Genomic DNA, 25930 nt, shown 5'->3' with positions numbered 1-25930 from the left:
GGACGCACCTGAGCGGGCGGAGCGGGGGGAGGGGGCGGCCGAGCCTCGGGGGGAGGGGTCGAGCGCCGGCCCGCGCGCGGCACCTCCCACTTCCGGCGGCGCGAGAGGAGCGGGCGAGGCTCGGCCGGGAGAGGAGCGGCCGCGGCGGCACCTCGCCGCCCCCGACGGCGCCCTCTGGCGGCCAGAGCAGGCACCGTGGGGGAGCCGCGGACTCCGCGGTAGCCCCCTAACGTACGAGTGGACCCTCCCGGGGATGCGGGGTGGAAGAGGGAGGCGACGGAGAGAAGGAAGGAGACCCGGCGGAGGGAGGAGCCCCTCTGGGAAGGTCCCAGGGAGAGTCGGGGCCATGGCGATCAGAGAGAGAAGAGGAACGAGGTGTTTTTAAAAGGTCGCAACCGAGACGCCCTTTCCAGAGGACGCCATGAAGGGCAAGACCGTCCCTCCGGGCAGGAAGCCAGTTGAGGACCCCCTGACAACTCGGGGCGGTGGGGCCAGGCGAGCGGAGCCCAGCACGCCCTCACGCCCCTCTCCCGGCGGAGGATGCCCGGAGCGGGCGGCCCCCTAGCGCGGATTGCTCCGGGCCGCTTATCCGGGCCGGGGCCCCGCCGCTGATTGGCTGCGCCGCCGGGCGGAAGTGATGCTACTGTCACTGGCTCCCCGGGCTCCCGGGAAGCCGCGAGTTTCCGCAGGGAGGCGGCGGCGGCAGCTGCGGCCGGGCCGGTGAGTTGGGAACTCGGTGGGGGCCGGGCAGGGGAAGTCCGAGTGGCCCAGAGCTAGGGTGGGGGGGCCGGGGGCCCGGGGCGCGGGCCCCTAAGGACTAGGGGGCCGCACAGAGGGCGCCCTCAGCCCCGGCGTGGGGGAGCCCCGGGAGACGGCACACTGGGGTCACGGATCCCAGGGTAGTAGGGGTCCCTCTGCGAGGAGGGACACAGTGCACGGGCCAGTCGAGGCCGGGGAGAGGTAAATCAATGAAACTGACCTGGGACGCAACCTGGTTTCTAGGAACCTGGTGTAGAGGCTTCGAGGAGGGCAGTCTCCTGGGACAGGCTCTTCCCAGGACTCAGGGCTGCCCATATTCTTTCTTTTCTCCCTTGGCACCTAAGAGCCGTAAAGATACGGACAGCAGTTGGGTGAGGTTGTGATCTGCTTTCAGAGAGTATTTAAGGTTCCTTTCCCAGAAAGCTGGGAAAGGAATGGGAGACGGTCCTGCTCTGCCAGAGGGAGAGGAGGAAGTGGTGGTCTCGTCTCTCTTCTCTTCCGGAAATGTAATGGGATCTAGGGGACTTGAAGGGGATTGCCTAGGTGGGGCATTATCTGGCTGTCTCGCAAGATGTTGTTTTACTTAGTGAGGTCTGGGAAAGGCATCTGAGTATGTTGGGACCGTGGAGGCTGCTGGAGGGTGGGGAGGAATTTGAGAGGGAGTTTTCCCCGGGAGTCTAAGGAGATGTGGAATGCGGTTTTTTGGAGGGAAGAGTCAGGTGACCTAAGTTCTCTTCTCCCTTTCCAAGGAGACTTCAGTAAAAGACCTATTTTTCTATCACGTTTTAAGTTGGATCCCTTTGGGTGTGTGTGGGTACAAAGCCTTGCCTCGGGGTGACACAAGCGCAGAGCAGATGACTCTAAAGGAGCCCGGTTGCCAATAGGTACACACACGTTCTGCTGCCACCTCACCTGTCCTTGGAACCACAGTTGCCCACCAGTTCTAAATCTGGCCCTTCTGAAATCAAACCATGGGTGCCAGTCCCAGTTTAGAGCCTGAGCCCTCACTTGCAAGCTACCCAGCCGAGCTCATGCCTAAGGAGAGCCAAGTTTAGTGCTACTTTCCAACTCTCCGATCATTTCTTCCTTCCCGCTTGCCCACTTGCTTTTTAGGCCTGTTCAATTTCGTTTGCATTCTTGGGTTTTCACCATTTCCTCTGCTTCCTACCTACTCTTACTTCCCTGGCATCTGTCAGAGATACAGAAATCAGGAAGTTAGCTCCACCTCGACTTCTAGGAAATAGGACTATCTGCTTCTCATGGAGGGTGTCTGGGCAACAGTTCAAGCCCTCTTCTGGGCCTCTGGGGAACACAGAAAAGAGGGTGGCATGATGGTTAGGATAAGAAGCAGGGTTTCTCTGCCAGTCTGCAACCCACTTGAGATCCCTGGAAATGACGCTTCATCATTGGCCACTTCCCTTGGTCACAGGTCATGGCTAGCCTCTGCTGGCTCCACTGGGTTTGGGACGACACCATTTCTTCTTTTATTTTTTCTTTTCTTGGGACCCACAGGTCTGCAGTCTGTGCTCAGAGCCAACATTCCTCAGTGGAAGTGATGCCTTTTCTCCATTTGCACAAAATGAGCGTGAGGTGGTTAGCCAGACCAGGAGCTCAGCCTCACACAGAGTCCAGGTAGGACTGGGGTGCCCTTGTGGAGATTCGGCCCCGAGGACAACTGGGCTGAGATGTCAGCTGGGGGGAAGATTGATGTCCGCTCTAAATAAGGGAGGAAGATCTCTTCTAAAGAACAGTCATGATTCTGCCAGTAACCTACTGAACAGCAATAGGACTTTTGAGCCCTTTTCAGAGCAACAGTGGCAAAGAGCAACATGGTGCCTGTTAGCAGTTGGACATCCTGCCTGATTATCTGGTGAGATGGTGATTGCCATCCTGCCGTGGACGTATCCACTGGAGTTAGTACCGGCCCACACCCCACCGGCGGGCTTATCCCTGTTGCTCAGGAATAAATGTGAATAAAAAGAGAGGATCAAGTGTTTAAAAATGTAAACGGAGTGGATTGGGGGTTTCTAGGAGTCATACGTGGGTGGCTCGGTGTCCCTGCAGATTCCCCACAGGGGTCTCTGATGTCCTTTCTGTTTGTCTGCAGCCTACTGCTCTGATGCCGAAGGGGAGGCAGAGAGTGCCACACTTGGATGCCCCCCTGGGTGTCCCCGCCTGCCTCTGGCTGGAGTTGGCCGGGCTCTTCTTGCTGGTTCCCTGGGTCATGGGCCTGGCAGGGACAGATGGGCCCAGAGCGCAGGGCCCAGGGGGGTTAAGCTGGGCCGTGCACCTGGACAGCTTGGAAGGCGAGGGGCCGGAAGAGACCCTGGAGCAGAAGGCAGATGCCCTGGCCCGGGCAGCAGGGCTACTGAACGCTGGGCGCATCGGGGAGCTCCAGGGGTACTACCTCCTCGTCCAGCCGGCCGGGCAGCAGCGGGAGTGGCCGGCGGAGGCTGTCCGGCGGCGGGCGGAGACTGTGTTAGCTGGGCACGAAGCTGTGCACTGGCACTCGGAGCAGAGGCTGCTCAAGCGGGCCAAGCGCAGCGTCCACTTCAATGACCCCAAGTACCCGCAGCAGTGGCACCTGGTAAGCCCGGTCCTGCCGCCTTCAGCTCCCAGGCGGAGAAGTCTGGGGTGCTCTGTTCTCTAGAGGGCTTTTGTATTCCTCTCCTGTGGCCCCCATCCTTCTCCTGAGGACACATTTCTGTTGGCTTCAGTGGCGTGTTTTGCCCTCGGGCTCCACCTTCCCCCCTGTGCTGGCTTCTGGAGAGCCAGTGGACTGCAGAAGTTAGGGGGTGGGTGCTGGGGCAAGGCTGCCCGGGCTCGGATCCAGCTCCGTCACTTCCGTGGAGATCGTAACAGTATGTACCTGGTGGCGTTCTGGCTAGGAGGAGTGAACTCATAGATGTGTGCCTGACACTTGGTGAGCACTTGGTACCACATGATGTTATGTAATGTTCACAGGATATACATCAGACGGCCTAATAATTGTATCCTCCAACCCTTGTCCTTGCCACCATTTCACTTTTATCACCCGTGAATGATGCCAGGTCTTCCTGGAGAGCGAGGTGGTGGCAAAGCCCTCCCTTGTCCCTCTGTCCCTACCTAGACCTGTCGGTCTACAGCCACTGCCCGGCCCTTTGATGGTGGCCGAGCTAGCTCTGACTTATCTGTCTGTGAGCTGTGTCATGTGTTACTCGGCTCCCAAGGCTCTGGAAATGGCTCTTGACCCCGTGTCTCCTACAGAATAACCGGCGGAGCCCTGGCAGGGACATCAACGTGACAGGTGTGTGGGAACGCAATGTCACAGGGCGAGGGGTGACCGTGGTGGTGGTGGATGACGGAGTGGAGCACACCATCCAGGACATCGCACCCAACTACGTGAGTGGCCCTGGGACGCCCCCTCCGATTCCCGCGTCTTACCCCCTTCTTGATACGGCCCCAGTCTGGCCCCCTTTCTTAAAGGTCCCCGGGCCACCCAAAAGGGCCTGGGAGGTGGGATGGTGTTCTTCGACCTCCCCTCTCCCCCAGCCAGCATTCCAGTCTGGTAGTTAAGACTGGGGAGAGGACTCCAGGTGGCGCTTCCGGGTTCCGGTTGCTGCTCCCTGCCCTGGGCAGTAAGGAGTGGCCCCTGGAGGCAACTTCCCTCTCCCCATGAGTTCTGAGCACCTTCCTCTTCCAAAGCCTGGTCTTTAGGTGGCTCTAAATCTCTTTTATCCTGGGCTTCCCAAGCCACGGAGCCGTCTCCTGGACCTGCTTCTATAATGGACAAGAGAGAAGTTTGCTGAGGCCTGTGGCACTTCTCTGTTTTGCCCCCTGTGTCCTGTTCTCATGTCTGCAGCCTGAGAGAGAGATGGGCCTGTTGCGCTGGCTGGGAGCCCCAAAGTCCCAGGTTCCCCCAGGTCTCCTCTCCCCCTCAACTCCAGGACCTAACCCGTTAAAACCTGTGAATTACCACATGTCCCCCGCAATGTTTCAGAGCCCTGAGGGCAGCTATGACCTCAACTCCAATGACCCTGACCCTATGCCACACCCGGATGTGGAGAATGGCAACCACCATGGCACGAGGTGTGCGGGAGAGATTGCCGCAGTGCCCAACAACAGCTTCTGTGCGGTCGGAGTGGCGTACGGGAGCCGCATAGCAGGTACCTTCCACTCTAGCCTCGGTGGGCTTCTCCCGTGGGGATGGTCTTCGCGCCCTGCCTGCCCCTCCGCTGAGCGCTGAACAGTGTTGATCGTACTCTCAACACACCTGGCATCGGGCAAAGGGTAAGCTTGTAATAGGTGTCTGTTGGACGTATCAGTTCATTGATTTTGTTCAGGGCAGTGGTGTTTCAAACTTGTCGTTAGCCGCCAACCCTATTATATAAAATAGATAAAAGGGGGAATGGCCTTGATGTGGAACAGAGGCCTCAAGCCCCAACCACTCAGTCACTTCCCCCCTTTTTCTGATCGTGGTTACATCCCATCAAATGACCCAACTCACTGTAACAATAACTCCTTTTCCTTACCTAGGTTATACTTGTATTTTCATAATTTCCCAAGTACCCTTTTACCCGCCTTTCTTCCTTGTTCCGGTCTGTCTGTGGAGACGCCCCTCCCATCTCCCAGCTCTCCAGCTCCCAGCCCTTCTGATGGTTGCTGTCTGCACTCCCTGCTTTCAGGCCCCCACTGGAGCCTGTTCTAAGCTCTTTCTCTCAGTCTTTGTCCACCAACGGAGAACGTGAAGGGCCTGAATGGGGGAAGCCCTCCCCAACTGCTCATAAGTGCTTGGAACCTGCAAACGGAATGGATTGGCTGCATTCCTCTTCCTCTCCAGCAGAGGGCAGCAACCCTCTCCATAAATGAGCTCCAGAGTGAGCGAGAAACTTCAGGGCCCAAGTCCCTTCTGAAAGCTCCGTTTGTCCCTACGTGGCCACCAGGATGTGACCCACCCCATTTTAGACGGTGAAATTAGGCATCCATGGAGCAGTAATGGTAATGAGTAACATTTTTTGGACACCTTCTATGTGTCAAGCACCGCACCGGGGCTCTATGTGATTAAGGGTGCAAAGAAGGGAAACTTGGCTACCTACATTCTAGCCCAGGCCTCTTCCCACCAGCCCGCATGATCCTTAAAATCCAAGATTTAGCATTCTGTTAAAAAAAGAAGGAAAAAAAAAAACCATTCTGGTACATACACATGGTATAAAACCTCAAAGGTACCAGAGCGCTCAGAGGGGAAAAGTAAGTCTCCACGTGTGGCTTGCCAGCACTCAGCTCCCCACCGGGGGGACCCGCGTGGTCAAGGAGCTGATGGGGCCCTCCCCGCCTAGGTATCCGGGTACTGGACGGGCCCCTCACGGACAGCATGGAGGCCGTGGCGTTCAACAAGCACTACCAGATCAACGACATCTACAGCTGCAGGTACGGCAGAGCCGGGCACAAAGCCTCCGGCAGCAGGGCGACAGGCGCCGACCGGGGTCCTCCCAGCTTCAACCCGGAAGTCCGTCACTCTCTTCTCTCCAGACCCCCGGCTGCTGGGTTCTCAGTCGTACGCCCCACGTCACCCCAGTCATCCGGTTCCCACGTGAGAAGTGTGCTGGTCTGCCCCGTGTTCACCTGTTTCATGAGCTCAGAAGGGCTCCTCCCCCACCACAGCCCAGCTGAATGCCCAGCACCGGTTCCCGCCACCCTACACACATGAATGCACCTGCAGCTTCGGGTTCTGGTGATGGTTGGGGAGCGGCACCGATGGCACATCAACCAGCACCCCCCTTAAGTGCATGACATCATCCACAGTATACATTTCTCTTACCCAGAAACTTACACAGATGGAGTACTTCCTTTGTGGATTCTCTGCCATCAAGCCTAGTCTGAGATCCCTAGATCAGGAGATGGGTGGCCTCCTGTCCCTCTCTACCAATATGTATTGTTTCCTGCTCCCTAGGACCTGAGAAAGGATTTTTAGGGGCAGGTGAAAGTAGTCCTAAACTGGGAACGTTTCTAAGGAAACAAAGAATCTTGTCACATACTTCTGTTTTCCACTATGGAGTGAGGGCTGGATCTTTGCACCCTGTGTCCCTTAATCATGGGGGGCCTGAACTGGAATGCTCGGGAGGACAGGAAGAGCCCAGGCAGGGGGGTGGTCAGTTGGGACTGGGAGGCCTGGCTGGGCCACCATAGTGGGGCTCTGGCTCTTCCCTCTGTGTATTTCTCAACAGCTGGGGACCTGATGATGATGGGAAGACAGTGGATGGCCCCCATCAGCTTGGAAAGGTAACTAAACTGCATGAAGATTGCAAGACCTGGGACACCCCCTTCATTCAGGTCCTAGAACTACTACTGCAAGTCACTCCCTTTCCCACCCTACCCCCGTTTGTGGTGCCAGACTCATGGCATCCAGCCCCACCACCTCCTTTTGGACGAGTCCTCCTAACCTGGAGGTGGGGGAGCATGGGGGACACCAGTTCTTAGAGAAATGGAACAATGCCTTGAGTTGTTCCCCTGTGATTTTGTGCCCCGCCTCCGCCCCCCGTATCACTGGCCCCAGCGGATCTGATAAGCAGCGTACTCACATCAAACACTTGCTCAACTCACAGCTCACTCCCCTTCTTGTTTCCACCTTTAAATCTCTCTCCCCGTTGCCCCAGTGCCTTTGGGCTTTTTCCCCTTTCCTTTCTAGAAGGGGAGGAGGCTACTGGTATGGACGGTGGAGGTCTTTGAGTTCCTCAGCTGACGCAGGACCTTTTTGATCCTCAGGCTGCCTTGCAACATGGGGTGATTGCTGGCCGCCGGGGCTTTGGGAGCATCTTTGTGGTGGCCAGCGGCAACGGGGGCCAGCACAACGACAACTGCAACTATGACGGCTACGCCAACTCCATCTACACCGTCACCATAGGTAGCGGCCTGGCGGGTGTGTGCACGAGAGCATGTGTGAGCCGCTCCGTGGTGCGGGGCTCTGTGTTGGTGTGCGTGGGGCTCAGTGGGGAAGGGGTTGTGTGGTAGAGGGCTTACGTCTTCGCGGCTGTGTGTGCCCCTCAGTGGGGAGGGGGGAGGGTTGTGTATTTTGGGGGTGCCCTGGCTTCCATGCTGTCCGACTGAGCACGATCTTCTCTTCACGGTCATAGTTAAGGAGGGACTAGCCCTGCCTCGGAGCATCTCGGAGACTTCCTTCGATGTCACCATACCCTGGGAACACTTTCAGCCCATCATCTGGCAGGCCTCCACTCCAGCCTCTCTTCCCACAGGCCACTTGCCTCCTGCTTGAAGCCCTCCCTGACGCCCACTAGTCTGAATCAAATGCCTCGCACCTGTGCCCCCCACCACAGCATCTGCTGCCCCGGTTGTGTTTACTTACCCTACTTCCTTCCTGACTTTCGGCTCCTTGAGATCAAGACTGTGGCCTTCTCCGTGTGGCCCCAGTGCCTCTCACAGTGTGGGACCCACAGTAGATCATTAATAAGTGAATAAATATAGAGGAAGATGAATGTGTGAACAGATGAGGAGCTATTGAGTGGAACTCCCCCAGTGTTATGTGGAGCCTACTGAAAGGATGGTATTAGGGCCCAGAATCCCCTCTGCCATTTGAGGTTGCCTGTTCAGGTGAGGAGTGTGTGCCTGCTGAGGCATTTGGGCCACAGAGATCATTTTTTAAACTCAGGACAGCCTTCCAGATGACAACTCTGATATCATCAGGCCCCTAGCTCTCATTTCCCCTACTCTGTTCCCAGGCGCTGTGGACGAGGAAGGACGGATGCCTTTCTATGCCGAGGAGTGTGCCTCCATGCTGGCGGTCACCTTCAGTGGTGGGGACAAGATGCTCCGGAGCATCGTGAGTGCCTCCTGGGCCCTGCACTTCCTGCCCCTGTCCCACAAGACATCTCTCAGGCAGCACAGCCATATTTCTCTGGGTCCATGCTTCCCCGGCCCACCCCTCCAATTCCTCCCCCTTCCCTAGCAGATCTGGGTCTCAGAGGGTATGCCACTGTTGGGAAATCAGAGCTGAGGACCCTAAACAAACCTGCACATGGTTTTTACGTTTAACATTTTAACTTACAAATGCATGTTTTGTTATAGGGACTAGTACGCATCACGTTGATTAAAGAACTCTTTTGAAATGTCTTCCTTTGGTAGAATTTGGGCTTTGGCTGATTCCTGTGGGCTTAGGAAAAAAATCTTCATTCCGTTGCTCTTCAGCCCTTACGTAAATACTGTGAGTTCTGGTCACGTTCCCCATCGGGAGTAAAGCCAGTGGTTGTCTTCATGGAATGGGCGGGAAAAGGAGTCTGGGAAATGCGTCTGTCAGCCTAAGAAACAGTTCTTTCCTTGGAGCTAGAATTGGAGCCATATCTAACAAGGGATCGGAGCAGGGGAGTGGAGCTTCTCACGCTGGGGAAACTTTTAAAGAATTCAGGGTCTGATGCCCACACCCAGCTGGCTTAGCTCCATCCCACCAGGCTGAGGCCAGGTCTCTGGCTTGGGACCCCAGAGCTCCCTGCCGGTCCCTGCTGACCCGAAGAGAGTGATATGGGGATAGGAGCTCCAGGGAAAAGCTGGGCTGGAGCCTGGGGTTGTCCTTCTCCAGTGGCCTAGGTATGGACGTCTCTCTGGGGCCATTGGGAATCAGACCGCTTTGTCTTCCTGCTGGGTCACATTCATTCTCCAAAACTGATATTCCGTTTGCCAATAAGTGACTTCTGGCCAACACACGGTTCCAAGGCCCTGGGCCTGTAGCCCTCAGCCTCCCCAACCCAGGGAGAAGGAAAAAGGGAGTGGGCTAAAGGAAACACGTCAGAGGGGCTTTGCCCAGCAGTCAGGGGTCAGGTTCAAGGGCACCGCTGCCGTTTCCCCCCCCCCCCCCCCCCCCGCCAAGTCTGGGTAAGGAGGAAGAGCAGGAGCAAACTATGCTCTTGGTGCCCTGGCAGAAACTGGGGAACCCACTCACCAGGAAGGCCTCCCCTAGGCATGGCTGTGACTCATGCTCAGCAGTGCCTGGCTGTTCTAATTCCCCTCCCCCTCCTACCCTACCCCTACCTTCCACCTTCCATCTGAACTGTGACTGGTCCAGAAATGAAAAGAGAGTTTGTTTAGCCAAGCTCCCAACTTTTGGATGTCCTTGCCTTGGAAACCGCCTGTTGCCAGTGTCTCTTCAGTAACCAGCTCTGTGGGGCAGCGGTCTTCCTGAGGGCAGGGCATGAGCATGTGCTGTCCCCCCGCGGGGTGCCTGGGGCGCTCCCCTGGACTTTCCTAGGGCTGCCCGGGGCTCCTCCCGCCGTTGGCATGTTCACAGCCCTCACAGCCACACACGAGACTGTCCCCATGACGCTGTTTCCTTAACAGGAAAAAAACCCCATCTGCTCCCTGGCACAGACCAGCCTTCCTAGTCTCGTTGAGACACTACAACTTAGAGGGTTTTTTCCTTTTTCTTCTGGGAGTGCACGGTGCCGGAGTGAAGATTACATCTCTTGGCAACTGCTGTAATAGCTGGGAGGGAAGCAGTGAGTACAATGGAGAAAGGGCAGTTCTTGGCAGAAGTTAGCACCCTGGTATCTGACCCAAAGAGAAGCCTGGAAGAAAAAAATTCTCTAGTCTTAACATTGGCACCATGTCCTAGATCCAAAGAGCCACATCATGGAGCAGATTTAGGCAAACCCTTTGTGGCTCCAGGGTTGATAAAGAGAACCTGAGGCCATCTCTCCCCTTGAGGTAACTCTCCTTCCCCGCCCCCACCCCCACTGTCGCCTCCCACCTCCGAACCACAGGTAGAGAAGGGGGGCTCATGGGAACCACACTGAGGCACCAGGCCCAGAGCGGTGAGGCAGTTTGGGCCAGGGCGGGCAGGCCGTGTAGACATGAAGCCCATGCTGAGCTCACGGGGTGGGCAAGGACACAGTTCCCTCTCCCTGGGAACACACTCCCTTTGTTCCCACTGATGTCACTCCAGCCCCTGTCGCCGAGCTGCCAAGTTGGATTTCCTTGAATGGTGCCGTCACTGTTGTCCCAGCTCCAGCTGGGACCCGGGAGCTTCCCCGGCCACTTCCTCTGTCTAGCATGGCTGCGGGGCTGGGAGGGTCGGGGTGGGGAATTTGGGAAACCGTTACAGAGGAGCAGGAATCAGGAAAACTGTCCTCTGCACATAAGGCGTCTCCCACAGCTCCATCTCCTTTCTGCCCACAACCAGACCCTCCTAAGTAGCTCTTTAGTCTTTATTCATCTTTTCTCAATTCTCCAGAGCTTGTCGGGTGGGGCCTCGAAGGATTAAGGATCTCCTTTGTCCTGACCCGCTAGTGGGCCTCCCTCTGGTCAGAGATTCAGCTCTCACAAAGGAAGGGCCCACCTGAGAGGCTTACTCTGAGCGCCCGTTCCCCACCTGCCTCTGCACAGCACCTGGGAACTCCGTGTCTGACCCTGCCCTGCCCCCCCCATCCACTTCCCAGGTGACCACTGACTGGGACCTTCAGAAGGGCACAGGCTGCACCGAGGGTCACACAGGGACCTCCGCCGCAGCGCCCCTGGCGGCGGGCATGATAGCCCTGATGCTGCAGGTGCGGCCCTGCCTCACGTGGCGTGATGTCCAGCACATCATTGTCTTCACAGCCACCCAGGTGAGACCCTAGCAGCCTTCCCCACCCCCCACTGCTTCTGCTTCCGTGGACTTGCAGGGAGCAGGGGGGCTTCAGACTCACCCGAAAGTGAGGTGCCAGATGCTTTTCAGAGTTGCCCACGTACAGAACAGGTGTGGGCACCCCATCAAGATCGCAGGCCTAAACTCACTCTTGCCTGTTCTGCCTGAGCCATTTCACCTTTAGAGGAGTACGCTGGGCTCCCTTACTCCGGGGGCTGGTGACATCATGGGGCTTTGACCTTTCGTCCCAGCTCTCCTTGGGGAACCCATTCCTCGTGGCCTAAGTGGGAGAGTCTGGCCCGGGTCAGCCAGCAGGGCCAGCAAGGAAGCCAGAGTTACGTGGTTGACCTTAGAGTTGACCCTTGAACGACATGTGTGGATCTGCTGTAAATGTATTTTCTTTTCCTTAAGATTTTCTTAGTAACATTTTCTTTTCGCCAGCTGACTTTACTGTAAGAATACAATATATAATAGATATAACATACAAAATTTGTGTTTATCAACTATTTCTGTTCTCAGGAAAGCTTCTGGTCAGCAGTAGGCTATTAGTAGTTAAGGTTTGGGGAGTTAAAAGTTACACATGGATTTTACACTGTGGGAGGGGAGGGGGTTAGCGCCCCTTGAACTTGTCCGAGGGTCACGTGTACTTGGGAATCCGAGAGACTAAGCAGGACCTCTGTTCCCTCAGTACGAGGACCGCCGTGCCGATTGGGTCACCAACGAGGCCGGCTTCAGCCACAGCCACCAGCACGGATTTGGCCTGCTCAATGCCTGGAGACTCGTTAACGCGGCCAAGGTGAACGGGTGTTGGCAGGGCAGGGACCCCTGCATGGAGTGACCGAGGGAGGGGGCCAAATGCCTAAAACCTTGCCTGGCACGTCATAGGTACCTAATAAATGTTCTTCATTTCGTTTACCCTCATGCCAGCTGATACCCATTTTTCAAGTGGAGAAGCAGGCTCAACATTCTCACTGAAGTTTCTGAACTGTTGGTAGAGAGTGTAGCTTGGGGCTCTCAGGGTGCTCTGGTGCTCCTCCTGCACCCTGGATCCAGCCACTCGCTCTGGTTCTGTGTTTCGGTGCCGTAGGGAGCACTCCTGGTTGTCAGCAGGAGCCTCGGGAGTGAAAGGAGGTGATGAGGGGAGGAAAGATGAGAACAGCCGGGCCCTAAGGATCGAGTGGATGAGTGTGTGTGGTCCGTCTTGTTCATTCACCACCACCCCTTTCCTTTAATAGATCTGGACCTCTGTCCCTTACTTAGCTTCCTATGTCAGCCCTGTGTTAAAAGAGAACAAGGCTATCCCGCTGTCCCCCCACTCGCTGGAGGTCCTGTGGAATGGTAAGTAGCCAGCAGAAAGGGGGTTAATCTTGGGCCTGAGGTTTGGGGCGGGGTGCCCGGGAAGTCAGACTCCTAGTCCCTGCCCGATTCTACCCCCTTCCTTTAGGAGCTGAGCTCCAGCCAGACCTGTGGAGTTTTCTTTGACCATTTTAGGACATGTTGCTGCTTCTGACTTGGCTGGCCCCCTGGCTGCTTAAATAAGACCTTTCTCCTGAGTTACTAGTAGTGGAAGGAGCTGCTGAGCAACTGGTTAAAAGGGCAGGAGGGGGGAGGAGTGGCCCTGGGACTTGAGCAGACGAGGCAGGACTTGAACTACGCTGTTTGACTCCCATGCCAGGAACTTGCTGGGCAATCCTCTTCAGCCCAGTGGCCTTTGGATGAAGTAAATGAATCCCTTCCTTTGACTCTCCGGCTTGTGTGATACAGAAGTCGGGTGGGGTGTTTCAGGGCGGGAGAGGAGCAGGCGGACGTCTCCCTGGGGGGCAGTCGTCTGTTCTCCACCCCCGCCTCCACCACGCCCAGGGTCAGTGGGGTTGTGTGAAGTCCTGCGGGTCAGGGATGGGGTTTGTGCCGAGCACTGAGGCTGGACCCCTTCCCAGGGAAGAGGGAGGCTGGATCAGGATGCTTGTGCCTCTGTAGCAGGTTCCCCCGAGTTCCCGTGTGAGAGTTTCCCTACTCCCAGCACTGAGGGGGATTTTTCTTTTCTTTTCTTTTTTTCCCTTGAAGAATTTTGCCAGGCGGAGTTATTTGCTTATTTTTTGTGAAGATTGAAGTATGCCATGTTTGGGGCCCAAATTAGAACTCCATGCTCACTTACCCCAGTTGGCTCCTAGAAAGTGAGCAAACCAGAGCAAGAACAAGAGGAGGAATGGCCAAAGAAGGGAGCCTAGAAGGGAGGGGCAAGGACAGCTTCCCTCGGGTGGAGGTCTCCTTGAGAAGGGTTCTGTCGTCTCTCTCCCTAACCATGGCCAGCACTTGCCCAGCTTCCCTCTACGTGGAAGGAAATCCATGGGCCCGGCTCATCGCGTTTTCCGTAAAAGGAATACTATCTTGGAAGGGGCATCAGCCAAGGCAGAGAAGTGCAGGAACATTCCTGGGAATGCAGTTCCGTCGGAACCCCCGGGCTTTGCACTGACGGGTCTTGGAGATGGCGTGCCTTTTAATGGGACCTCTCACCCAGGACTCCCCCTCTGTCCTTTCAGTAACAAAGTAATGCATAGGCGCACTTGTCAAACGGGAGTTGACTTAGAAGAGGGTTGGGGGCCTTTCCAGCCTCATTATCCTCTGCTTCTCACTGACCAGGGAATACTGCCCCAGCATGTGTGACAGACCTTCCTGGCAACCGCTGGTTTGTCACTGGGAAGCACAAAAGCAAGGACACGTTGTCCTGCGCCGAGGAGAGTGGGAAATGGGGTAGTGGGAAGAGAGGGTGAAGCAAAGGAAGGCAAAGACCCAGAGTTTTCTAGTGTGGAGGGCAGCAGGCAGGACGGCTGTGAGTTTCTGAGCTCAGCAAAGGTGACTTCCCCTCTGTTGGGACTCCAGTTAGCCCCCAAGCAGACAGGACGGAAAGTACAAGCTTGTGGGCACGCTTGGAGGCTGAAGGGAGTCTAGTTAATACAGATATGCCCCTGTGACCAAGCTTTGGTCTCTTCTCCCAAGACCTGGGTGAATCGGTGCCTGAGGGCCCAAAGTGAACTTTTTGTCAGGTGCAGGGAGCTGAACGTTGCTGAGAGAACAGAGGGGGTGCAGTACTGCTAAGACTCTAGAGCAATGGTGTCCCACAGAACTTTCCACAGCGATGGAAATGTTCTCTATCTGTGCTGCTCAATTCAGAGACCACTGGCCGCGTGAGGCTATTCAACACTTAAAATGTGGCTAGTGTGAGTGAGGAGTTAAGTTCTTTTTTTTTTTTTTTTTAAAGATTTTATTTATTTATTTGAGAGAGAGAGAATGAGAGCCAGAGAGCACGAGAGGGAAGAGGGTCAGAGGGAGAAGCAGGCTCCCCGCTGAGCAGGGAGCCCAATGTGGGACTCGATCCCGGGACTCCAGGATCATGACCTGAGCCGAAGGCAGTCGCTTAACCAACTGAGCCACCCAGGCGCCCGTGAGGAGTTAAGTTCTAATTGCATTATATTTAAATTTGAATAAAGAACCACGCCTGGCCTGTGGCTGCCGGACTGGGCAGTGCAGTGCTGGAGCCAGACAGAGGATGAGGGCGAAACGGGGATGGGGGCCCCTTGGTTCCTTTAGATCTGACTCTGAGTCTGAAATCTCCACCAGAGGGTAGGAGGGACAATGGGGTTTGGGACGAGTGTCTAAAACACAAGAGAGTCCGCAGGTATTCAGGAAATTCCCTGAAACCCCTTGTGCTTGCCCTTTCGTCCTAACTGTAGCCTGAGTGTAACTGGCTGAGCCTCTGCGTAGGCAAGGGTCCTGTTCCTTCTCCCTCACCTCCCCCGTCACCCAGCCTCTCCCTCTCCACTGACTCTTCCTTCTGCCTCCTCGGTTCACCTCCCGGGGAACAACTGAAAGTCCCTGGCGGCCTTTAACCCCGAACTCTTAAAAGTGAATGAACTAAAGCCACTGCTTACTGTTATCACCCCCTCTCTCTACCACTGAAGACTCGGCTCATCGCTCACAGTGCCACCTTCCCTGGTCAGGCCCAGGGCCTAGTTCAGAGTTCATCCTTCTCGACCTTTCTGCGGCTCAGACCCTATTCATGGGGCCCTGGCAGCAGCCTCCACGCCCTCCCCCGCTCCGGAGCCCTCTCCTAGCTTCTCCACAGAGGTCCTCATGGCCTCTGTGGGCTCGGTCACCACTCCCAGACCAGGAGTGCCTCTTCAGACTCCGCCCTGGTTCTCTCTTCTCCCTCGAGGGTCCCCCTCCGCTGTGCAGCAGTTCTCACGACTTCAGCTACCACGTCTCCACGAGTGATTCGTAGCTCGCAGTCTCTTCCTCTGATCCCTCCCCAGTGGGAGGGATAGAGATTGTCGTAGCTTCCACAACATCACGGGCAAAGGAAGCCCCAGGACCTTCTGGCCAAGGGGTGAGAGTCGAAAAAGACCCTGACTTACCAAAGGCCAAATAAGAATAATAAGATGATCATCATCAAAATGACTTGAATGCTTTTTATGAACCAAGCACTCTTCTGAGTATTCCTTCCATTTAATGTGGTAACTCACTTGGTTCTAGCGTCCGCATATGCACGGCCGCCTAAGTCTCTGTCCGCACCAATAAGAAGGGCATGTAGCATACCCCCTCACACATCCTAACACAGATGGGCTCTCGCAGGCCTCCTTTTGGATTCCTTTCGCTTCCATAATGTTCTGGAACATGGCATTAACTCTCTGTGAGCCTCTCGTCTGCCACGTTGATGCTCTCCTCCAAGCGTGCCACCAGCGTCCCCCTGCAGCCTTCTACGCCTACGTCACCGTGCGCTGTTGGGTATACCCCGCCAACACACGGCCCGTCACATATACAACATTTCAGATGTCATTGTCACCCTTCAGAAGCCAGCTTGCTTTCCAGGTTTCTCCCATTTTCCGTCAGAGCCATTGCCATTCCCTAGACTCACACGCCTGAAGCTCTGGAGTTGTCAGCCCGTCTGTATCCTTTGCTTCCCCCAGGAAGACCTGGGGGGGTCTTCCCCTGTCCATTCCCCTGCAATGGAGTCTCTCGCGTATTTCTCCGAAATGTCTCTCGATTGATTCACTCATTCCTTCTGCTAATGCGAGACCCACCTCATTCCAGGCACTGTATTAAGTTCTGGGGATTCAGAGATAAGATAAGACAGGATTCCTGCCCTCCGGAGCTCACAGTGTGGTAGGCGGGAGGCAGCCCATCCGCCGTAGAGTTGACACGGGTGTCAAGAGATGGCTCCCACCCAGGGAAGACAGGAGGGCTCTCGGAGAAGCCAGGGACTGACCTGAGCTGGGGGAAGAAGGGAGGAGAGGGACATCCAGACAGCAGGGGCCACACATGCAGAGTCGACAGAGCTTCGGGGAGCCTCGAGTCGTGTGGTATGTCTGGGGCAGGGGTGTGAGGGGCAAGGCCAGACAGAACTGCGGGGACCTGACCTGGAAAGTCTGTGTGTGGGGAGCCTGCGAGATAAGTTGTCACCAATCGCTGGTAGGGAAGGGTGAAGGAGAGCGGTCCCTTGTCTTTTCGAGCTATAGACTCAGTCTCCGCTGATAAGATAACAGGGTGCCTGGGGTGCCTTCACACCACTCTGGGAAGGGGAAGAAGTGGGGACCATTGATGAAACAAGATTGGCCACATATTGATAATTATCGGAGTTAGGTGTTGAGAACATCTGTTCTATTTTTTATGTATGCCTGGAATTTTCTATAGAAAGAAGGTACATATATGAATATATATAAATATATTTATACGAGCATTTATATTTTTTAATATATAAAAAGATTTGTAAGTTTTTGAGCTTGAGCAACTGTCTAGTTAGTACTGTCATCAAATGAGATGAAAACCCAGGCCAAAGAACAGATCTGGGCAAGGGCTGGGGAGTATGAAGGACCAAGGCCTGGAATTTGGCTCTGCTGTTTGCAGCTTCCTGGGACAACATCTAAAGGTTATATCCAGAAAGTGGTTGATGAAATAAGTTCAAAGGTCTAGGCTGGTGGCAATGATTTGGCGGTCACCAGCGTAAAAAGGGAAGAAAAGGCCTGGGGAAGAGTGAGGTCCCCAGGGTTGGTGGGCTGGCAAAGGAGAAAAGGACCTGGGATACAGACGACATGAAAGGTGTGGGCCAGGGAGAGATGCTGCCGAAGGGAAACAGGAGGGGTGAGGTGGGCCGGTGGGGGTGGGGGTAGGAGGAAGTCGGGAGGGGGGTATCGTGGGGACTTGGGGCCGTCTCAGGGAGAGGGGCAGGGACACAGGGACAGCAGGGGCAGCCCTGGGTTTGCCGCACAGGCCCCTGGTGCCCGCGAGAACCGTGCCCGGGTACTCACAGGGGCAAAAGCTCCGTCGTACCTAGTTGAATAATTCATGGAGGCAGGAGAAGATTTCTGGTTGAAGTTGGCAAATTGTTATGTTCTTTTATTTCCTCTTTCTCCCAAAACCTCACCAAAATAAGAATAAAGGAATAAAAATGGTGTAAGCACAAGGACACAGAGAATGGGAGAGAGACCTCAGCAGATGAGAGATTTCTTCACATTTTTGGAAGATGAAAAATGAATGGAGAAGTGAGCAGGGCTGAGAAAATTGCATACCAAATGCCTGCAAGGATGATACTAAGAAACAAGCCCCTTCATGCCACACAGTGCCAGTGGGCTCAGGACTTGGAAGTCTCATGTGCTCCAGGAGACAGAGATGAGGTATGAGGTGGAAAGTAGGGATCGGTGAAAAGGTAGATGCCAGGGCACCTTCTCCCATCCTTGGCAGCCAGGTGATGTCCCTTCCCTATGCCAGCAGGAGTTGGGAAGTTTATTCTCCAGGGACAGGGAGTGTCCTGGGAGAGGGGGACCCTCCCCTCCAAGCCAGCTGCCCAGATCCCAAGGCCCTGGCAGCCAGGAGATTGGTGGCTCCTTTCTGGAGCAATGGAAGGAACCCTCATCGAAAGACTTGGAGATACGGATATGGAGGGCTCCTCCATGAACCAGTCAGGTGCCCGGCCCACTAACTTTAGGGAAGCCTACCAGTATAAAACTCCACCCATGCTTAGAGCTTCCAGCTGGCTCTGAGCTAATAGGGATCACTGGCAATTGGGGGAAAAATTTTTTTTTTAATATTTTATTTATTTATTTGACAGAGAGAGACACAGCGAGAGAGGGAACACAAGCAGGGGGAGAGGGAGAGGGAGAAGCAGGCTTCCCGCGGAGCAGGGAGCCCGATGCGGGGCTCGATGCCAGGACCCTGGGATCACGACCTGAGCCGAAGGCAGACGCTTAACCATCTGAGCCACCCAGGCGCCCTGGAAAAATAAATTTTTTTCAGGCTAACAGGGATCACTAGCCATTTGGAAAAAAAAAACAAAAAACCTCCAAATCCCGAGGGTGATTGTTTTCAGTCGCTAAGACGCAGCCGAACTGAGTATCCTGGGATATGGGATAAGTATGGGGAGGGATATATGGGAAGGTAGAATAAGGTACTTTCAGACACTGTCTGAAACTGCTGGGAGAGGCAGCTGTTCTACAAGGAAGGATAAACCAAGGGAAGGAGAGGATGGGGGAGGAAGAGGGAGCGCGGACAGAGAGGAGACAGAGCCCAAGGCAGGAGAGGAGCGCCCCAACCCAGCGGCAGGGCAGCGGGTAGGAACGGGAGACAGGGAGCCAGAGACGGAGTCTCGGGGGAAGGTGGCACTGAGGGAGCTTCTGATCTGTTTGTTCATTTAAAGAAATAGTATTCAGAGAGGTTCTGCAGTTTGGGAAGAATGAGTAATATGGGGGACACGAGTTGTAACAAATTAACCAAGAAACAGGGCAATTATTAACGCCAGAGGGGACATCAGCAAATCGTTCAGAAAATGAAATATAATCATTATATACTACTTGGCTAAATTCCATATGATATTTACAGGGTCATAGTAAGGAAACAAAAGATTAACTAAAAATGGTGATGTAATTATTTTGAGAGGATGGAGGGGAGGGCAGGGTAGGAAGAAGGGCTGGGTGTGGGGTTAAATCCTCATCTGCTGTAACTAGAAGTCGATAAATAATGTCTAAAACGGATAAACCATGAAGTAGTCACACATGCCTATTATTTGGAAACATGGAGGTAGATCCCAGAAGGAAACAACCAAAAGCAGTAAGAAGTGTTTGCTCCTGGGGAGTGGCTCACGAAGACGGTGAGGAATGGGGTAGGAAATTGTTCTTTTACTTTTAAAACCATGTAGACTGTCTTGACAGGAAAAAAATGTTAAGAATGAATGGGAGGGTGAGAAGTAGAGAGAGTGAACGTGGACATCTTTTCCAAGAAGTTCACCAGTAAAGGAAAAGTCGTAATATCTGATACTTACATGGTCTTAATACTGGGTACTGTGCTAAGTACTTCATGTGCACGAACTAATATAATCGTCCTATCAACCCTACGAAGTAGGTGCTGTTACTATCCAAGTTTTCTAGATAAGGAATCAATTCTCCGAGCTAGGACAGGGCTGACTGGGATTTGAACCCAGTCTGGAGGGCTCCAGAGCCCACATTCTTCACACCGGTGGGCAGAAGAAAGTGAAGAATTGAGAAAGGGTTTATTTGTTTTTGTTTTTCATCTGTGGTAGGAAAGACATAAATAGGAAGATCCAGCCAAGAAGATGGCTGATGGGGCTGGTCCGGTGTTGGACTCTTGCCAAGCAGTTACTGGGAAAGGAAAAGAAAACAAAGGAGCCTGGGAGAGTAAACAAGAGGGTGTTGGAGAGCTGAGCTGCTGGATCTTAGACGCTAGGAAAAGAGGAGCTGGATGGCATGCAAGGAAATGAAGGAAGGGATCAAGAAGGGAGTGGGGAACGCGGAGAGACGGGATGTCCTTGTTTTCAGAGAAGGTGGGACATTGGCTTTGAAGACTTGCCAGTTGGAATGAAAGGCCATTCACTGGTGCACACATCTGTGCCCAGAGAGAGGTCTAGATCGTTATTTCCCAACATGTTATCAAGAACTGGGGGAGCTTCTCTGTTGTCATTTTTTGCTCAGCTACTCTCCTGATTGGCCGTCAGTTAATTTGCATTGCTTATCTGATGAAACCCACAATGAGAGTTTCTAAACCGGAAGTGAGGCAGTCCCGAATATGGACAAGGCCCCGGGTGTGGTCGTGGAAGTGGGTGCGGCCGTGGGGTGGACCCAGGAGGTGGACAGTATGAGGTCACGACAAAGCGGGACAGCAGCCCCTTGAGCACCTGAGCGCCGAGTGGGGGCCAGTGCGTTTCGGTGGTAAGCGCAGCGGAGGGGGGCTGAGCAGGAGGCCAGCGGGCACGGGGCCTGGGAGGGACAGAAGGTGGTGTCACAGACTCTTGCCTTTGCTCTTCCTCTTCCATCCTCGCTGTGCGTGCTCTCCCTGGAAGGTGGGGGTGCTGGTCTCCGCCTCGCCTGTCGGAATGGATCCATGGAGGAAGTGCTTTAGAAAGAATCGTTTCTCCTTGCCACCTAATTTTTTAATATTCCCCAATTGAGCCTTGCCCTTCAGTCGTTTGTGTTTTTCTTAAACTTTGTTTTGAAATAACTGTAGATTCGCAGGGAACTGCAAAGCAGCGCTCAGGGGAGTTTCATTCACCCTTCTCCCCATGTGAATGTCTGAAACAATTCCAGTCCAGTACCAAAACCAGTACAAGAACATTGCTATGGTCCATAAAGCATATTCAGATCTCACCGGCCAGACACACACTCCTATTTGTACAAGTGTGTGTGTGTGTGTGTGTGTGTGTGTGTGTGTGTGTGTGTCTCCGGGTGGGGGCGGGGCTCCCTGTGGTTTACCACACGTGTAGCCTCGTGTATCCACCGCTACAGCCAAGATCCAGAACACCCCAGCCTCCCTAGACTCCATCGTGTCACACGTCTGCGGCCGTCCGTGCCCACGCCCTCGGCCCCATCCCGCGTGCCTGACAGCCACTCATTTGGCATCCGTCTCCACGCTTGTGTCGTTCATGAGTATTACACAATGGAAGTCACGCTCTGTGTGTCCTTGTGAGGTGGGCTTCTTTTCATTCAGCATCATTTCCTCCAAGTGTATTCACTTGAGTAGTTTTTTAGAAGTTTGTACTGCCTTCTGTATGAAACGCGTTCGTTCCCCAGCCACACGTGGACTGTCTCCGCTCCTGGAGCACGCCGCTGCCGACCAGCGCTCTCCTGGCCTGCGTTCAGCTCCTTCTGCGCCGCTCTCCCTGCCCTGTGCCTATACCCTGTCTGTTCTAGCACCAGTTATGTACTCCTCACACCCTCTGATTCTCCACTTGCAGGCAGAAGGCAGAGGTCGTGTCCCACTTACCTTTCTTTCCCCAGCATCTAGTACAGTGCCTGAAATGTAGGAGGTACTCAGTAAACTCTTTTTTTGAATGAATGATGGTGGAAGCTGCTCTGTTTGGTTCTTACATTGTGTCTTGAATACGTGATCTTTCCAGTGAGACTCTAAGCGAGCCTGTCAGCCCCTTGAAAGCAGCCACGACATCCCGTTTACTCGCGTGCACTGGGTCCCAGTTAGGGCTGCGTTAGGGGTGTGTGTGTGGTTCAGTGAGTATGTGCCTTCGTGTGTGTTGGGATGAAGTGAGGGCGTAAGTGTCGACGGGGCTGGTTTCCCAGCTGCCCAGCCTGACCCCCCACAGTCAGCAGGACGGACCTGGAGATGTCGGGGCTGAAGACGCTAGAGCATGTGGCAGTGACCGTCTCCATCACTCATCCACGACGCGGCAGCTTGGAACTGAAACTGTTTTGCCCCAGTGGCATGATGTCCCTTATCGGCGCCCCCCGCAGCATGGACTCGTACGTATGCCTGCCCGTGCCTTCTGAGCTTTTTTGGGCAACGAGGGCCTTTGCGAGGAAAGGATAGAGGGAAAGTGGGCGCCGGCGCATCCTCAGCTGTCCTGGCACTGGCTGGCCGGGGCGGCGGGAAGCCATTTCCTCGCTGCTTTGTAGAAGTCCCTTACAGCGTGCTAAGCACTGCACTTTACTTTCTCTAACCCTTACAAGAACGTTGCAGAGGAGACTTGACCCTCCTTTTACAAAAGAGGAAACAAGTCACAGAGCTAGTAAGTGCCTGAGGAAGTAACACTAAGCCTAGATCTCTCGAGCTCCCCGGCCTGTGCTCTCTCCACATTTGCTTTTCCCAGTAGGCCATGCTGACACGAGTCCTTCATCTCATGGGATGCCCGGGGAAGGGCCAGCGCTTGGGGACCCCTCGTAGCACGCTCCCCAGTGGCTGTAGCTCAGGCCACAACGGCTATGTTTTGATGGCTACTACAGTTAGGAAATCATGTTCGTGGGCAAACGGTCAGTTTCCTGCCCTACGCCTTCTGGGTTTTCTACTCTTTTCTTCTCCCCCAGAGATCCCAATGGCTTCAATGATTGGACCTTCTCCACTGTGCGGTGCTGGGGGGAAAGAGCGAAGGGGACTTACAGACTCGTGATCAGGGATGTAGGTAAGCCTGCCTGCCCTCCCGTCTGGTCCCTCTGGAGCTCAGAATCCCCGCAGAAACCATCCCATGGAGGAGACATAGGGTTGCCATTGGACCGACAGGGTAGATGCCAAGAAATACATCCCATCTAAAATATGGGCACTGAAATCTAAAATTGTTCATTGATACTACCTTTCATATTCCTTGGAGAAGTGACTGATCCATTTTTCCTCAGGATAGCAACAAAAATTCCTTGTTGAAACCACATTTCAAGTCCTTTCACATATAACCATCCTTCGACCAGCCCTGGTAGGCAGGTAAGGGCAGGACTAATTTTCACCATTTTTTGTTTTTGTTTTCTGTTTTTTGTTGTTTTTTTTTTTTTTTAAACTGAGGCCCACCCAGAGGTCTGAAGTGACTGGTTCAAGGTCATACAATATTCCAGTGAAGAGACTGGAAACCGAACCCAACTCTCCTGGCTTCCAGCCAAGTTAGGTATTCACTAGACTGCTGGTTTTCAAACCTTTCTTTAATTTAGTAGAAGGACATTTTTTTTTTCCAAGCAAAATCCCAGCTGAAACCCTAAAATATGAAAGAGAGAAAGGCAGAAAGTCTTCGCTTCAGAGTCCACCTTTCAGCCTCCCCGTCTCCATCCCTGAGGGCCCCCCCCCGCCCCCCGCGAGGCACATCTGCAGAACCCCTGGGCCGCGGGACCCAGACCACTACCGTGGCAGACAGAGCCTGAGGTCGAGTGCCCCCAGGTGGCGGGGCGGGCGGGGCTGTTTGCATGGCTGCGGAGGGGCAGGGCTCATGGACTAACCCGCTTGCTGCTCTAGGAGACGAGCTGCTCCGGGCTGGGACCCTCCGGCAGTGGCAGCTGACCCTCTACGGCTCTGTGTGGAGTCCAGTGGACATCAGGGACAGGCAGAGGTGGGTGCCAGGCGCAGGTGCGGGGGCTGGGGGTGGGGGCAGCTCCCGGGGCCCGAAGAGGCCACGTAGGGAGCTCCACCTCCCTGGGAGCCTGCAGCACGCCCGCCCCTTCTGGCTGTGAGGCATCCTCCCTCTCCAGCTGTGAGGTGGGAGAACCGTGAGGGGAAGGAGTCGGGGAACCAAGCTCAGGAGGGCGTCCTCATCTCTTGTTCTCCACAGGCTGTTAGAAAGTGCCATGAGTGGAAAATACCTGCATGATGGCTTCACTCTGCCCTGCCCTCCGGGGCTGAAAATCCCTGAGGAGGACGGTTACACCATCACCCCTAACACCCTCAAGGTGTGAGGGCCCAGCCTCCAGCTCCAGGCGGGTGGGCGGGCAGGAGTGTCCTGGGGGATTTAGTCCTTGCTGGGGTACTCCAGGTGACTTGAGAAGTGGGGGGTTCAGAGGAGCTGGCCGGGTCCCCACTCGACTAGCTAGCTCTGAGAGGGCGCTCCTTGGGTGGGGGAGGCAAGTGCTTTGGGGTGGGAGAGGCAGTCCCTGGAAGGTGACAGACTTTCTGAGCTCATTGTTCTGGTTTGAGAAAAGCCACAGGCTTTGGGAAACCATCCCTAACTTGGGTGCTTGACTTTTCCCCAGACTCTGGTGCTGGTGGGCAGTTTTACCATCTTCTGGACCCTTTACTACATGCTGGAAATATACCTGAGCCAGAGGAATGTGGCTTCTCACCGAGTTTGTAGGAATGGACCCTGCCACTGGCCCCAGCGAAGCCAAAAAGCCAGGGAGGAGGGGACAGAACTAGAATCGGCGCCACTTTACAGCAGCAAGGATCCGGATGGAGTGGAGACAGAAAGTGAGGGCCCTCCCACCACCTCTGATCTCCTTGCCCCAGACCTGCTGGATCGAGGGGCCTGGGGCCTGTCCCAGGACAGGAGTACCCTGAACTGCCCTCATCATTACCTAGCCCCAGACCTGTTGCAGGGGAAAGAGGAGCAGATTTGCTGACGCAAGGCCCAACAGGCTCGACATGGGATAGGTTCTTCCTTCCCAAAGCCGGGGAAGCCTGGAAGGCTGCTCCGAAGTCCCGGGAGCTCTGGGGAGAAGGCAGCCCTGATGCTAACATCAGGAATCCACAGGCCGAAAGAGCACCCTCTGACTACGCTCAGGAAGGGCGAAGGCCTTAATACGCCGTGACAGAGGAATCGTGCCGGAGAATAGTGTGGCCACGCCACTGGATCTTCCTCCGACTGAACAGGAGCTTCTGGTGAGAAGGTCTTGGACAAGGGCTCGCCCCCCCCTCCACAATTGGGCAGGCCTGCCTCCTCATTTCTCCTGGGCAAGCTGGTGATGTGGGTCATGGGGACAGGGGGGGGCAGGGCCTGCTATGGCCAGAAGAGCCTTTCCACAGAAACGTCACCAGGGTCCCTCGGGAAGAGGGCTCGGGGTGAAGGCTGGGAAGAGCCCGTGGATATTCGCCTGTCCTGTTAATGACCCAGGACCTAGAAACTGCAGGCTTTTCCTCTCCCTCCCTCCCGTTTCTGCCTCCGCCTGGAACCTCAGACCTACTGGTACGGCAGTTAGCCCTCAGCCTAGCACACCCGCCCTGAGAGCAGCTGCCTCCCTGAGCCCTGATCAGAAGCCAACCGTGAACACACCCCTGACTCCTTCACCATCGCCCCCCACCCTCCATCCTGAAGGATCGGTACGATGCTCCTGGCAAAGCCGCGGATGGGCGCGGCTCCCCGGGGCCTGCACGGCTTCACTAGGTGGGTCTGCAGCAGGACTATGACAGGGGTCAGCCACTGCCACTCCAGCCCTGTGACCACCGTGTCTTCCTCTGCAAAGCGCTCAGGGAAATGGCCTTACCCGCTGGAGGCCAGCCGTCTGCCTGACCGGCTGGGACTCCTCCCGGCCTGGGCCTCCTCCCCTCTTCTGAGCTAGTTGGTTGATCTAAAAAAATTTTTTTTTTTAACGCTTAAGATTTGGGTTTCTCTTTTCACAGCAACATTTGGTTGAATGTTTTTCTGCACAGCTTTTCCAAAATAAAAACCTTCCACGCAACTCTGCTGCTCCCCATCCCCTTTCATTTGCCTCCCAGAGCTCATGAAAGTTGCCAAGTCGCTCCCCTTGGCCTTCGGTCCCCGGTTCCTGAGATCCACTCTCCTCCTTCCTCTGCCTGGGCCTCTGAAGGAAGCTGACCCCCCCTGGGATCCTAGAATTCGAGGGGTCCTTCACAGCTGGCGTCCAGGAA

The 25930-nt window shown here is 54.9% G+C and overlaps 2 protein-coding genes across 5 annotated transcripts in view; one reads left to right on the top strand and one right to left on the bottom strand.

Moving 5' to 3' along the window:
- Positions 1-1139, bottom strand: part of RNF214 (ring finger protein 214) — a 55893-nt gene extending 54754 nt beyond the window's left edge. The window contains exon 1 of one of the 3 annotated variants that reach the window (XM_073903789.1): positions 980-1139. The gene's annotated coding sequence lies outside the window, so the exon portion shown is untranslated. Of the gene's footprint in view, positions 1-8; positions 193-979 lie in introns of those variants that run through there. The other 2 variants (XM_025893559.2, XM_025893557.2) reach the window with 2 other exon arrangements.
- Positions 192-25738, top strand: PCSK7 (proprotein convertase subtilisin/kexin type 7). 2 transcript variants are annotated; one of them, XM_025893556.2, is made up of 17 exons: positions 192-720; positions 2272-2391; positions 2867-3346; positions 4006-4140; positions 4739-4904; positions 6075-6165; positions 6963-7017; positions 7501-7639; positions 8472-8572; positions 11178-11345; positions 12054-12161; positions 12601-12703; positions 21963-22119; positions 22681-22775; positions 23588-23681; positions 23901-24018; positions 24319-25738. In XM_025893556.2, exons 3-17 carry the CDS (start codon positions 2879-2881, stop codon positions 24682-24684), a joined length of 2364 nt encoding a protein of 787 aa, XP_025749341.1. In that variant the 5' UTR covers positions 192-720; positions 2272-2391; positions 2867-2878; the 3' UTR covers positions 24685-25738. The 2 variants fall into 2 exon arrangements, with proteins under 2 accessions (XP_025749341.1, XP_073759889.1); XM_073903788.1 differs by having other exon boundaries at positions 7501-7654.
- Positions 25739-25930: the final 192 nt, after the last annotated feature.

Source organism: Callorhinus ursinus, unplaced genomic scaffold (genome assembly GCF_003265705.2).
Source record: "Callorhinus ursinus isolate GAN/ISIS: 27379988/994484 unplaced genomic scaffold, GSC_fseal_2.0 scaffold19, whole genome shotgun sequence".
NCBI classification, from domain to species: domain Eukaryota; kingdom Metazoa; phylum Chordata; class Mammalia; order Carnivora; family Otariidae; genus Callorhinus; species Callorhinus ursinus.
The sequence above is the reverse complement of the archived record's forward strand: the minus strand, read 5'-3'. Positions and strand labels throughout refer to the sequence as shown.

Bases quoted from the DNA above. Each gene is read 5' to 3' on its own strand.
- PCSK7 (XM_073903788.1), top strand. From the start codon at position 2,879: ATGCCGAAGGGGAGGCAGAGAGTGCCACACTTGGATGCCCCCCTGGGT. The intron at 6,166-6,962 runs GTACGGCAGAGC...ATTTCTCAACAG, and splicing joins AACGACATCTACAGCTGCAG to CTGGGGACCTGATGATGATG. The intron at 7,655-8,471 runs GTGTGTGCACGA...CTCTGTTCCCAG, and splicing joins CATAGGTAGCGGCCTGGCGG to GCGCTGTGGACGAGGAAGGA.